General features: G+C 39.3%; 2 protein-coding genes across 2 annotated transcripts in view; one reads left to right on the top strand and one right to left on the bottom strand.

Moving 5' to 3' along the window:
• The window catches only part of LOC125159788 (ankyrin repeat domain-containing protein 26-like), a 708,468-nt gene that overhangs the window by 196,267 nt on the left and 498,668 nt on the right, over positions 1 to 13,533 (top strand). The window lies entirely within an intron of this gene.
• The window catches only part of LOC125159799 (ankyrin repeat domain-containing protein 26-like), a 156,737-nt gene that overhangs the window by 29,698 nt on the left and 113,506 nt on the right, over positions 1 to 13,533 (bottom strand). The window contains exons 20-23 of the mRNA XM_047848414.1: positions 9,608 to 9,678; positions 9,184 to 9,277; positions 4,662 to 4,732; positions 4,238 to 4,331 (exon numbers count right to left, since the gene is read on the bottom strand). Coding sequence (XP_047704370.1) covers positions 4,238 to 4,331; positions 4,662 to 4,732; positions 9,184 to 9,277; positions 9,608 to 9,678 — 330 coding nt within the window. The remainder of the gene's footprint in view (positions 1 to 4,237; positions 4,332 to 4,661; positions 4,733 to 9,183; positions 9,278 to 9,607; positions 9,679 to 13,533) is intronic.

Here is a 13,533-nt window from a genome sequence, read left to right as displayed (position 1 = left end):
GTGAAGCCTGATGTGGGGCTCGGTCTCATGACCGGTCTCATGATGTGGGGTTTGGGATCATGACCTGAGTGGAAATTAAGAGTCAGGACGCTCAACCAACTAAGCCGCCTAAGCACCCCTGTAACTGAAATCTTATTGGACCCAGCCACACTCTCCTCTACATGCTGAATGATGGCTACTTTTAGGTCATAACAAAAGAGTTCAGCTTCTACAACAGAGACTATGGCCTACAAAGCCGAAAACATTTCAATACTGGTACAGAATAGTTTACCAATCTTACTCTCCTACAAAAACATAACATTGTTAATGGTTTTAAATTATATATGATGAGATAAAAATACAAATGTATCTACTGGTCAAATGGAGGAAATATAGGAAATTACCTTATGGTAAACATTTCTGTTTTCATATTCCAAGCACCATATCAACTATGATTTTCAACATTCACATAGGTGAATGACATTGCTGTTCTCGTGATTATGAAACTGAACATGCTGTTTTCAGTGACAACGAGATATTTCATGGAAGAGTTTGACAAGCAGTATCCTAGTAGGAGCCAGAAAGCCTGGGTCTGAATTCCCAATTCTGCTGGTTATGAGCTGTATGACCTTAAGCACAGTACCTAAAACTTCCGTGTCTCAGTCTCTAAATCTGTAAAACGAAAGTAATAACAGCACCTACTGGGGTACCTGGGTGGCTCAGTCGGGTCGGCGTCTGGCTCTTGATTTCTGCTCAGGACATGATCTCAGGGTCACGTGATTGAGCCCCACATCCAGCTCTGCGTGGATAGCGAGGAGCCTGCTTGGCATTCTCTCTCTCTCTCTCTCTCTCTCTCTCTCCCCCCCCTCTCTCTCTCCCTACCTGCTCTTCCCACAATCTCTCTCTGTCTCTCTCTGTCTCTCTCTCTCTCTCTCTCTCTCTCTCAAAATAAAGAATCTTATAAAAGTGATCTGAAAAATAAATAATAATAGGATCTACCTCACTGGGATCTTGGGAATATAAAATTAGGAAATAATATGTGAACAACTTAGAAGGGTACGTGGCACATAGTCAGCTCTAAGTGTATGCATTTAGCATGATTACTGTTGCTGTATTTTGCGTTCCAATACAATGAGATAGTTAAGGCAGGTGGCATGCCAATACAAGTGGTCCCCTATACAAATTATACTGAAGTCATTCTTCATACCACCGCAAGTGGCAGCAAATGGGGAGCATGAGGCCCAGAATCTCTCCTCAGTACTTCACACAACTTTTGCCAATGCCACTAGCAAACGGTACTTTTTTCCCCCCGCTTATAATACTTTTAACTAACTCCCTCTCTATACTACTCAGTGGACAATACTCACGGACTACGGTACAAATAGCACCTCTTACATTGAGTAATAGATGCTTTACATGACCATCAGACGCAAGGGAAAGCCACTGACATGGAGATAATGGAGTCTTGCTAAACCAAAGTTCCTCAATCATTTCATGCCCACACTGTTTACATTAGGCTGCTTTAGCAGGTACTCTGATGAGGAGATTAAGGCTTTGTGGTAACAACATATCAGAAAAGCTTGCCCCAGAGCTTTGCAGTTGGTAAAGTGCGACACATCTGTAAATCACAGCACCAGCTGCATTAAGGAAGAAGTATTTCAATTTCTCCTTTTCTATTAACCATTTGCTTAACTTTTGAAGCTTTGTCCATCTATCACGCTGCTTCTCCCCTTGCAGTGGACTTGAACATTCTTTAATGTATCGTCTCATCCACAGATTCAAGGTTTGTTCACTTATTTCCTTCTTTTACACTAAAATCTAACTTTCACTCCTATCATTCCACTAAGACATTTTGAGGGTCATCAAGAACCTCTTTTTTGTTTTTTTAATTTTATTAAGGTCTCTATCCTGCTTCACTTTTCAGCAGCAGCTGAGAAAAATGACCATGCCCTCCCTCTGCTCTTTTAACCACACCTTATTTCTGAAGGACGGCAACCCCTGACATTAAGTCCTTGCCCCTTGCTATCTGTGTTTTGAATTGCTCTTAAGGCTTCAAAACCAGATTCTCTAATTCACATTTCCAGCTTTGGCCCTTTTACCTAGGCCACGTGTACTTTTCGCTCTTCCATCTAGGTGCTCACAGACAACATCTCAACCGCGCACTCAAAAATCATTACTTTCCTAGCAGTGCTATTGCTGCGTCATAAAGACAGATACCATATGGTTTCACTCTTATGTGGATCCCGAGAAACTTAACAGGAACCCATGGGGGAGGGGAAGGAAAAACAAAAGAGGTTGTTAGAGTGCGAGAGAGCCAAAGCATAAGAGACTGTTAAAAACTGAGAACAAACTGAGGGTTGATGGGGGGTGGGAGGGAGGAGAGGGTGGGTGATGGGTATTGAGGAGGGCACCTTTTGGGATGAGCACTGGGTGTTGTATGGAAACCAATTTGTCGATAAATTTCATATAAAAAATCATTACTTGACATGGAGTACCTTTGTAGACAGCTAATCGTGTACATTTTATTTGGACTCTTTTCGGTGTTACTTTGAGTGTGTTTTTCTTATTGAGTCTTAGGGAGCACCCTTACCCTTAGGATGCTGACCAGCATACTTTGTCTCGCTTTTCCTTATAACACGACATTTATCACAAGGGCTGGATGATCACTGGTTTGCCTTTGTTTCCTTTTGAGTAATTTCTTCGTCCATAGAGATTTCAACTTACGGAAGTCTTCTGAAGTTCCTTTCAGACCCATACTTGACTATATTGTTAGGAAGGTTAAGTTGGCTAGAGCTACCTCTTCTTCCCAATCCAGATTCTTCACCTCAAAATTGTGTGCATCAAATATCTTCACCCAGGTAGCCCCTGGTTTGGGGATTCAGGAGATAAGGACCTTCTAGAGAAGTCAGAGCTATGGACTCAGTTGCCTGAAAGCTATCTAAGTTTTTGTTTCACACGGAACACTTTAAAGTGGCAGGTAATTTCATGCCATAACCCTAATTCCTTTCTATAGAGATGTACAGAAAATCCCTCGTTATTCTTTAATAAGCTTCATCAGTTTCAGATATCCTTACAGATTTTAGTTTTTGAGACCTTAATGATTTCTTTAGGACACAGTAGCAGGACAATGCCTAGCACTCTCATTCATAAAAGACTGATCAACAGAGTGTCATATTACTCGCATGAAAAGTTCCCTATTACAATGCGACTCATTAATAAGACGTATAGAAAAGAAAGTAGTTTTCAATGTCCCTTTAGTCATAAAAAAGACCAGTCAACAGAATATTCTAGTTCCCCTGACGGGTATAGCTGCCTAATGAAACTTGCATGTATATTATATAGCTTTTGTGACTGACAGAAACGAGTTGGTCAGTGTATCTACCTCATTGCTCCCACTTAGGATGTACAATGAGAATCCTACAAAGGAGGGTGAGAGTGGGATGAAATTCACTGTTCCACTTGAAAACAGTTGTGGTTTCACTACATAAATTAGAATCTTGAATGGCACATTAGTCTTTTCTGAAATTGAATTCTGAAATCTCTGAAAGGCTGATTAACTCAAGTGAATGGAAAAAAAAATGAGTTTCTGAACTTTCAATGGTAGGAGCACTATGTTACTAGGTAAGGCCCTGACAGAGCAGCCATTTCTCCTTTTTCACTGGCATTTCTTTTCCTTTACAAAATCCAACAAAGTAAAAAGGCTATTCTTTGGGAAGGACGTTTGCATAATGACCTGCTAGTCATTGTTGATGAAGAGAATAAGTTGCAAATTTGTAATTATAAATTACAACATATCATCATTAAAAGAACTCTTTCTGAAAATCTCACTGAAGGGTTGGGTTTACAACAGAAAGTCAGAATGCCAGATGAAATGATCACTCAAAGACTGGGGACGTTTGAAACACGCTGAAAAATATTAGCAGGGACTCACACATCTGTATGACAATGTTCACAGCACCTTTATATACAATAGCCAAAAGGAGGACTAAACCAAATGCTCACTGTGGTATATACAAAATGTTGCTCTTCTTAGATTCTCACAATATTTTTATTTAAATCTCACTACAAACATCATTGCTTTATGAATTCAATCAACTTCATCTACATAGAAGAATTACATCACTAGTAGCAAGCAGAAACAATATCAACCAAATATTTTGATCAGTGAAAATTTCCATATGATCCAAAACATTCTTATGTACTACTACTAGTGACATAAGGATTCCTTTTCAGGACAATCATTAAGAGATCGACTTACCAAACTTGCCTTTAGCAAGTTGCTCTGAAGATCTTGAATTTGGGCCGCTTGATGTTTGATGGTTGCTTCTTGCCTGGCATTTTTAACCTTTAGCCTAAAATGCAGATCTTAAGATAATTATTCTCACACATAATTTTAAAACTGTATCATGTAATTTCTGAACAAGTGAGGGTATTGCAGAAATTCTTAAAATTGTATCAAGAGGATGATTTGGCAATTGTGCCAATTTTCTCATTGTGTTTTGTGGTAATGGTGCAAAATTGAGAGATAAGATGCCAAAATTTTGCATTTCAAAATAGCTCAAAGCTGGAATTTGTATCCAGCTTAACAATGATATACTCGCATAACTAATACATTTCTCATAGTACACTCCTTATCTGCTTTATAAATAAACAAGTTATTTTCTGTGAGGTTTAAATTATACTTTAGCATATGATCTTTAATCTTCTCGGCGTATCTTTCGGCCTCTGCATGTCGTTCCTGTGCTTCTTGTAACTAAAATAAAGAAAAAATAATACTTTTAAATACTGTCAATCTAGTTGAACACCATCACCTGTTTCTGTAACTAAATGCTTTTGTGGTTTTTTTTTTTTTGTTATTTTATACTTGAAAGAGAGACAGAGAAGGAGAGAGCACACACAAGTGGGAAGGGAGTCAGAGGGAGAGACAGAGAAAAAGGTAAGCAGGCTGCAAGCTCAGGGTGAAGCCTGATGTGGGGCTCGGTCTCATGACCGGTCTCATGATGTGGGGTTTGGGATCATGACCTGAGTGGAAATTAAGAGTCAGGACGCTCAACCAACTAAGCCGCCTAAGCACCCCTGTAACTGAAATCTTATTGGACCCAGCCACACTCTCCTCTACATGCTGAATGATGGCTACTTTTAGGTCATAACAAAAGAGTTCAGCTTCTACAACAGAGACTATGGCCTACAAAGCCGAAAACATTTCAATACTGGTACAGAATAGTTTACCAATCTTACTCTCCTACAAAAACATAACATTGTTAATGGTTTTAAATTATATATGATGAGATAAAAATACAAATGTATCTACTGGTCAAATGGAGGAAATATAGGAAATTACCTTATGGTAAACATTTCTGTTTTCATATTCCAAGCACCATATCAACTATGATTTTCAACATTCACATAGGTGAATGACATTGCTGTTCTCGTGATTATGAAACTGAACATGCTGTTTTCAGTGACAACGAGATATTTCATGGAAGAGTTTGACAAGCAGTATCCTAGTAGGAGCCAGAAAGCCTGGGTCTGAATTCCCAATTCTGCTGGTTATGAGCTGTATGACCTTAAGCACAGTACCTAAAACTTCCGTGTCTCAGTCTCTAAATCTGTAAAACGAAAGTAATAACAGCACCTACTGGGGTACCTGGGTGGCTCAGTCGGGTCGGCGTCTGGCTCTTGATTTCTGCTCAGGACATGATCTCAGGGTCACGTGATTGAGCCCCACATCCAGCTCTGTGTGGATAGCGAGGAGCCTGCTTGGCATTCTCTCTCTCTCTCTCTCTCTCTCTCTCTCTCCCCCCCCTCTCTCTCTCCCTACCTGCTCTTCCCACAATCTCTCTCTGTCTCTCTCTGTCTCTCTCTCTCTCTCTCTCTCTCTCTCTCAAAATAAAGAATCTTATAAAAGTGATCTGAAAAATAAATAATAATAGGATCTACCTCACTGGGATCTTGGGAATATAAAATTAGGAAATAATATGTGAACAACTTAGAAGGGTACGTGGCACATAGTCAGCTCTAAGTGTATGCATTTAGCATGATTACTGTTGCTGTATTTTGCGTTCCAATACAATGAGATAGTTAAGGCAGGTGGCATGCCAATACAAGTGGTCCCCTATACAAATTATACTGAAGTCATTCTTCATACCACCGCAAGTGGCAGCAAATGGGGAGCATGAGGCCCAGAATCTCTCCTCAGTACTTCACACAACTTTTGCCAATGCCACTAGCAAACGGTACTTTTTTCCCCCCGCTTATAATACTTTTAACTAACTCCCTCTCTATACTACTCAGTGGACAATACTCACGGACTACGGTACAAATAGCACCTCTTACATTGAGTAATAGATGCTTTACATGACCATCAGACGCAAGGGAAAGCCACTGACACGGAGATAATGGAGTCTTGCTAAACCAAAGTTCCTCAATCATTTCATGCCCACACTGTTTACATTAGGCTGCTTTAGCAGGTACTCTGATGAGGAGATTAAGGCTTTGTGGTAACAACATATCAGAAAAGCTTGCCCCAGAGCTTTGCAGTTGGTAAAGTGCTACACATCTGTAAATCACAGCACCAGCTGCATTAAGGAAGAAGTATTTCAATTTCTCCTTTTCTATTAACCATTTGCTTAACTTTTGAAGCTTTGTCCATCTATCACGCTGCTTCTCCCCTTGCAGTGGACTTGAACATTCTTTAATGTATCGTCTCATCCACAGATTCAAGGTTTGTTCACTTATTTCCTTCTTTTACACTAAAATCTAACTTTCACTCCTATCATTCCACTAAGACATTTTGAGGGTCATCAAGAACCTCTTTTTTGTTTTTTAATTTTATTAAGGTCTCTATCCTGCTTCACTTTTCAGCAGCAGCTGAGAAAAATGACCATGCCCTCCCTCTGCTCTTTTAACCACACCTTATTTCTGAAGGACGGCAACCCCTGACATTAAGTCCTTGCCCCTTGCTATCTGTGTTTTGAATTGCTTTTAAGGCTTCAAAACCAGATTCTCTAATTCACATTTCCAGCTTTGGCCCTTTTACCTAGGCCACGTGTACTTTTCGCTCTTCCATCTAGGTGCTCACAGACAACATCTCAACCACGCACTCAAAAATCATTACTTTCCTAGCAGTGCTATTGCTGGGTCATAAAGACAGATACCATATGGTTTCACTCTTATGTGGATCCTGAGAAACTTAACAGGAACCCATGGGGGAGGGGAAGGAAAAACAAAAGAGGTTAGAGTGCGAGAGAGCCAAAGCATAAGAGACTGTTAAAAACTGAGAACAAACTGAGGGTTGATGGGGGGTGGGAGGGAGGAGAGGGTGGGTGATGGGTATTGAGGAGGGCACCTTTTGGGATGAGCACTGGGTGTTGTATGGAAACCAATTTGTCGATAAATTTCATATAAAAAATCATTACTTGACATGGAGTACCTTTGTAGACAGCTAATCGTGTACATTTTATTTGGACTCTTTTCGGTGTTACTTTGAGTGTGTTTTTCTTATTGAGTCTTAGGGAGCACCCTTACCCTTAGGATGCTGACCAGCATACTTTGTCTCGCTTTTCCTTATAACACGACATTTATCACAAGGGCTGGATGATCACTGGTTTGCCTTTGTTTCCTTTTGAGTAATTTCTTCATCCATAGAGATTTCAACTTACGGAGGTCTTCTGAAGTTCCTTTCAGACCCATACTTGACTATATTGTTAGGAAGGTTAAGTTGGCTAGAGCTACCTCTTCTTCCCAATCCAGATTCTTCACCTCAAAATTGTGTGCATCAAATATCTTCACCCAGGTAGCCCCTGGTTTGGGGATTCAGGAGATAAGGACCTTCTAGAGAAGTCAGAGCTATGGACTCAGTTGCCTGAAAGCTATCTAAGTTTTTGTTTCACAGGGAACTCTTTAAAGTGGCAGGTAATTTCATGCCATAACCCTAATTCCTTTCTATAGAGATGTACAGAAAATCCCTCGTTATTCTTTAATAAGCTTCATCAGTTTCGGATATCCTTACAGATTTTAGTTTTTGAGACCTTAATGATTTCTTTAGGACACAGTAGCAGGACAATGCCTAGCACCCTCATTCATAGGAGACTGATCAACCGAGTATCATGTTACTCGCATGAAAAGTTCCTTGTTACCATGTGACTCATTTATAAGACGTCTAGAAGAGGAAATAATTTTCAATGTCTCTTCAGCCACAAAAAGGACCAGTCAACAGAATATTCTAGTTCCCCTGACGGGTATAGCTGCCTAATGAAACTTGCATGTATATTATATAGCTTTTGTGACTGACAGAAACGAGTTGGTCAGTGTATCTACCTCATTGCTCCCGCTTAGGATTTACAATGAGAATCCTACAAAGGAGGGTGAGAGTGGGATGACATTCACTGTTCTGCTTGGAAAACAGTTGGGGTTTCACTACATATGAATAAATGAGAATCCTGAATGGCACATTAGTCTTTTCTGAGATTGAATTGTGAAATCTCCGAAAGTCTGATTAACTCACGTGAATGGAAAAAAAAAATGAGTCTGAACTTGCAATGGTAGGAGTATTATGTTACTAGGTAATTCTCTGACAGAGAAACCATTTCTCCTTTTTCACTGGCATTTCTTTTCCTTTACAAAATCCAACAAGGAGAAAAGTCCATTCCTTTGAGAAGGACATTTGCATAATGATCTGCCAGTCATTGTTAATGAAGAGAATAAATTGCAAACTTGTAATTACATATTACAACAAATCATCATTAAAATAAACCGTTCTCAAACTCTCACTGAAGGGATGAGATTACAAGAGAATTCAGAATTCAAGATCAAATGATCACTCAAAGATTGGGGACGTTTGAAACACGCTGAAAAATAGTAGCAGGGAGTCTCACACATCTGTATGCCAACGTACACAGCAGCATTATTAACAGTAGCCAAAGGTGGACTAAAATGCTCAATGTGGTATATATAAAATGTTGCTTTTTTTAGATTCTCACAAATTTTTTTTTATGAAAATCTCACTACAAACATCATTACTTTATGAATTCAATCAACTTCATCTATATAGAAGAATTACATCACTAGTAGCAAGTAGGAACAATATCAACCAAACCTTTGCAACAGTGAGATTTTCCATGGGATCCAAAACATTCTTATGTACTACTACTAGTGAAATACGGATTCCTTTTCAGTAGGACAGACATTAAGAGATCGACTTACCAAACTTGTCTTTATCATGTTGTTCTCAAGATCTTGAATCTGGGCCGCTTGATGTTTGATGGTTGCTTCTTGTGTGGCATTTTTAACCTGTAGCCTAAAATGCAGATCTTAAGATAATTATTCTCACACATAAATTTAAAACAACATCACATACTTTCCGAACAAATGAGGGTATTACAGAAATCCTTAAAATTTTGTCAAGAGGAAGATTTGGGAATTGTACCATTTTTCTCATCGTGTTTTGTGGATAAGGTGCAAAATTCAGAGATAAGATGCCACGATTCTGCATTTAAAAATAGCTCAAAGCTGGAATTTGTATCCGGCTTAACAATGATATACTGGCATAACTAATACATTTCCCATACTACACTGTTTATCTGCTTTATAAATAAACAGGTTATTTTCTGTGAGGTTTCAATTATACTTTTGCACATGATCTTTCATCTCCTGAGCACATCTTACGGCCTCTCCATGTCGTTCCTGTTCTTCTTGCAACTAAAATAGAGAAAAAATAATTTTAACCACTGAAAATCCAGTAGAAAACCATCATCTGTTTCTTTAAATTTTTTTTTACTTGAGAGAGAGACAGAGAGAGAGAGAGAGAGAGAGAGAGAGCATGCAGAAGTGGGGAAGAGAGACAGAGGGAGAGACAGAGAAAATTGTAAGCAGGCTGCTAGCTCAGGGTGAAGCCTGATGTGGGGCTCAGTCTCATGACCGGTCTCATGATGTGGGATTTGGGATCATGACCTGAGTGGAAATTAAGAGTCAGGACCTCAGCCAACTAACCCGCCCAAGCGCCGCTGTAAGTAAAATATTTTTGGAGCCAGCCACCCTCTCCTCTACATGCTGATTGATGGCTACTTTGAGATCATAACAAAAGAGTTCAGCTTCTACAACAGAGACTATGGCCTACAAAGATGAAATGTTTCAATACTCTTACAGAATAGTTTACCAACCTTACTCTCTTACAAAAACATAACGTCGTTAATGTTTTTAAATTATATATGATCACATAAATGTACAAATATATCTATTCGTCAAATGGAGGATATATAGGAATTTACTTTATGGTAAACATTTCTATTTTCATGTTCCAAGCACCACATCAACTATGATTTTACATATTCACATAGGTGAATTACGTTCCTATTCTCGTGATTATGAAACTGAACACAGTGTTTTCAGTGACAAGATATTTCATGGAAGAATTTGAGAAGCAATATCCTAGTAGGGGTCAGCATGCCTGGGTCTGATTTCCCAGTTCTTCTCATTATGAGCTGTATGATCTTGAGCACACTACCTAAAACTTCCATGTCTCAATCTCTGCATCTGTAAAATGAAGGTAATAATAGCACCTACTGGGGCACCTGAGTGGCTCAGTCGGTTCAGTGTCTGGCTCTTGATTTCAGCTCCGGACATGATCACAGGGTCATGTAATTGAGCCCCACATCCTGCTCTGCATGGACAGTGAGGAGCCTGCTTGGGATTCTCTCTCCCTCCCCTCCCTTTTTCTCTCTCTCTCTTCATGCCCTTCCCCAAAATCTCTCTGTCTCTCTGTCTCTGTCTCTCTCTGTCTGTCTCTCTCTCTCTCAAAACAAAGGACTTTAAAAAAGTGATCTCAAAATAAATAATAATAGTATCTACCCCACTGGGATGTTTGGAAGATTACATTAGGAAATAATAGATGAACAACTTAGAAGGGTACGTGGCACATAGCTCTAAGTGTCTGCATGTAGCATGATTACTGTTGCTGTAGTTTGTGTTCCAATACAATGTGATAGTTTAGGCAGGTGGCCTGCCAATACAAGTTATCCCCTATACAAATTATACTGAAGTTATTCTTCATTCCAACACAAGTGGTAGCAAATGGGGAGCATGAGGCCCAGAATATTTCCTCAGTACTTCAAAAAACTTTGCCAATGCCACTAGCCAACCGTACTTTTTTCCACTTATAATCCTTTTAACTTACTTCCTCTCTATACCACTGAGTGGATGATGCTCACAGACTACGGTACAAATAGCCCTCCTTGACTGAGTAGTAGATCCTTTACATGACCATCAGAGGCAAGGGAAAGCCACTGACATGGAAATAAATGAGTCTTGCGAAACTAAAGTTCCTCATCATTTCATGTGCATACTCTTTACGTTAGGTTGCTTTAGCATGTACTCTGATGAAGAGATTAAGGGTTTGTGGTAAAAGCATATCAGAAAAGCTGTCCCCAGATATTTGCATTGGTAAAGTAATACAAATCTATAAGTCACAGTTCTGGCTGTGTAAGAAAGAAAGACAAATTTAGCATGCTTTTTCATAGTGAGAGGGAAAAAAATACCTAACATTTGATTGAACATTTCTCCTCTATTTGATTAAGTGCTTTCATTAATAGTTTTACTTATATAAGCGTGTGTGTGTGTGTGTGTGTGTGTTTGTACAGAGATATACACACACTTTTTAACGTTTATTTTTTGATACAGAGCACGAGACTGAGTGGCGCAGAACGTGCGGGACACAACAGATCCAATTAGGCTCTGCTGACAGCAGAAAGCCCGATGCAGGGCTCCATCTCAAGAACATGAAGATCATGACCTGAGCCAAAGGCAGACTCTGATCGGACTGGAGCCAGCCAGGCACCCCTCAATTTAGTATTTCATTTCTTAGCATACATTTAGAATAAAAGCTTTGCTATACCAATGTTTCCAAGAAGAGTTTATTGATACGGTATAAAGTACTTAATTTTATCGGAAAAACTGTTAAGTTAAAGTATTTTCAATTTATACAAGGTTAAGTACCACCCGTATCAAATATTACTATCCCTTAAATGTATACTTAGGAAGACGAAATTACCTGTCATGAAAAAAAAAAAAAAACAACAATGTCAAATAAAGGACTGAATTGTTCTGCACAGGCTAGATGACAAGTGTCAAGAGAGTTAAAGCTAATGGGAGTTAGAACAGTCAGAGAAAGTTCATTGGAAAGGAGACTGTGAGCCAAGTCTGAACAACATAGGTTTACTCAAGAGGAACAGAAACTAAAAAGACAGTAAGGACAGCATGTGTAACGGCTGAGAGATGGTGAAATCAACCCAATTAACTCAGAGGATAAAATCTGATGGCAGAGACATTTAAAATGGGTGTCCACACAAGAACTACATAAATGTTCATAAGCAGCAGTATTAATAGGCAAGAAGTGGACACAACCCAAAGGTCCATCAACTGATGAATGAACAAGGGCCTTAACCCACAATGGAGTACTGTTGACAATAGAAACAAATGAAGCACTGATATAAGCTGTAACCGACACAGATGAACCCAGAAAACATTAAGTAAAGGTAGCTAGTCCCAAAGTACCACACGTTGTGTGACTCCATTTATATGAAATATTCACAAGAGGCAACTCCATTGAGAGACCAAGTAGTAGACTGGTGGTTGCCTGAGGCTGGGGGCAACGGGTAAGGGTTTCCTTTCAGGGTGACAAAAACATTCTACTTGATGGCAGTGATGGCTGCACGAGTGTACACAGAGACAGTGAACTGTGCGTGGCAAATGGGTGACTTTTATGGTATGTGTTTTGTACCTCAAAATAGCTTTAAAAAAAACCCAATGGCAGGACACAGAGAATGTTCTTAATTCTCGCTTTTGGGTGCCCACACTATACATGATCTGAATATTTCCGTGCTTTGACAATATGTCTAAAAGGCAAAGAAAATGAAGGAAATGCCTAAGTTCAAGTGGTTTGTTAAGTGATCTTTCTGTACAAGTCATCCTGAAATCAATATGCAGTCTTCTCAAAAGTGAAGATGAGAACTAAGACAATTATCTGAAACATCCCATTAAACATTATCTTCTGATTTGATCCAGCTTGCCTCGTCATGGTAATAGAGATATCAGTAAAAAAACATTGTTTAGTAGGGGACAAAAGTCTCTTGGGACACCTGGGTGGCTACGTCAGTTAAGCGTCCAATTCTTGCTTTCAGCTCAGGTCATGATCTCATGGTTCATGAGACTGAGCCTCACACTGGCTCTACACTGACAGCATGGAGCCTGCTTGGGATTCTCTCTCTCTCCTCTCTCTGCCCCTCCCCTGTTAACATGCAATCACACACTCTCTCTCACTCTTTTTCTCTCAAAATAAATAAATAAAATGTAAAAAAAATTTTAAATTAAAGAAAGAACGAAAAAAGTCTCTCAATTTCTGTGAGGAAGGATACAAAAGCCTCAACTTTCCTAAGAGTAAGTATTATAAGAAAACAATGTATAACACAAATAGGAGAAGGAGAGGCAGAAGTTTACGAAATAAATGTATTGTAAAGGGACAGAAATCATAATAAATTAATTATAATGAAAATACCAAAG

The sequence above is a fragment of the Prionailurus viverrinus genome, unplaced genomic scaffold (genome assembly GCF_022837055.1).
Source record: "Prionailurus viverrinus isolate Anna unplaced genomic scaffold, UM_Priviv_1.0 scaffold_62, whole genome shotgun sequence".
Taxonomy (NCBI): Eukaryota; Metazoa; Chordata; class Mammalia; order Carnivora; family Felidae; genus Prionailurus; species Prionailurus viverrinus.
The sequence above is the reverse complement of the archived record's forward strand: the minus strand, read 5'-3'. Positions and strand labels throughout refer to the sequence as shown.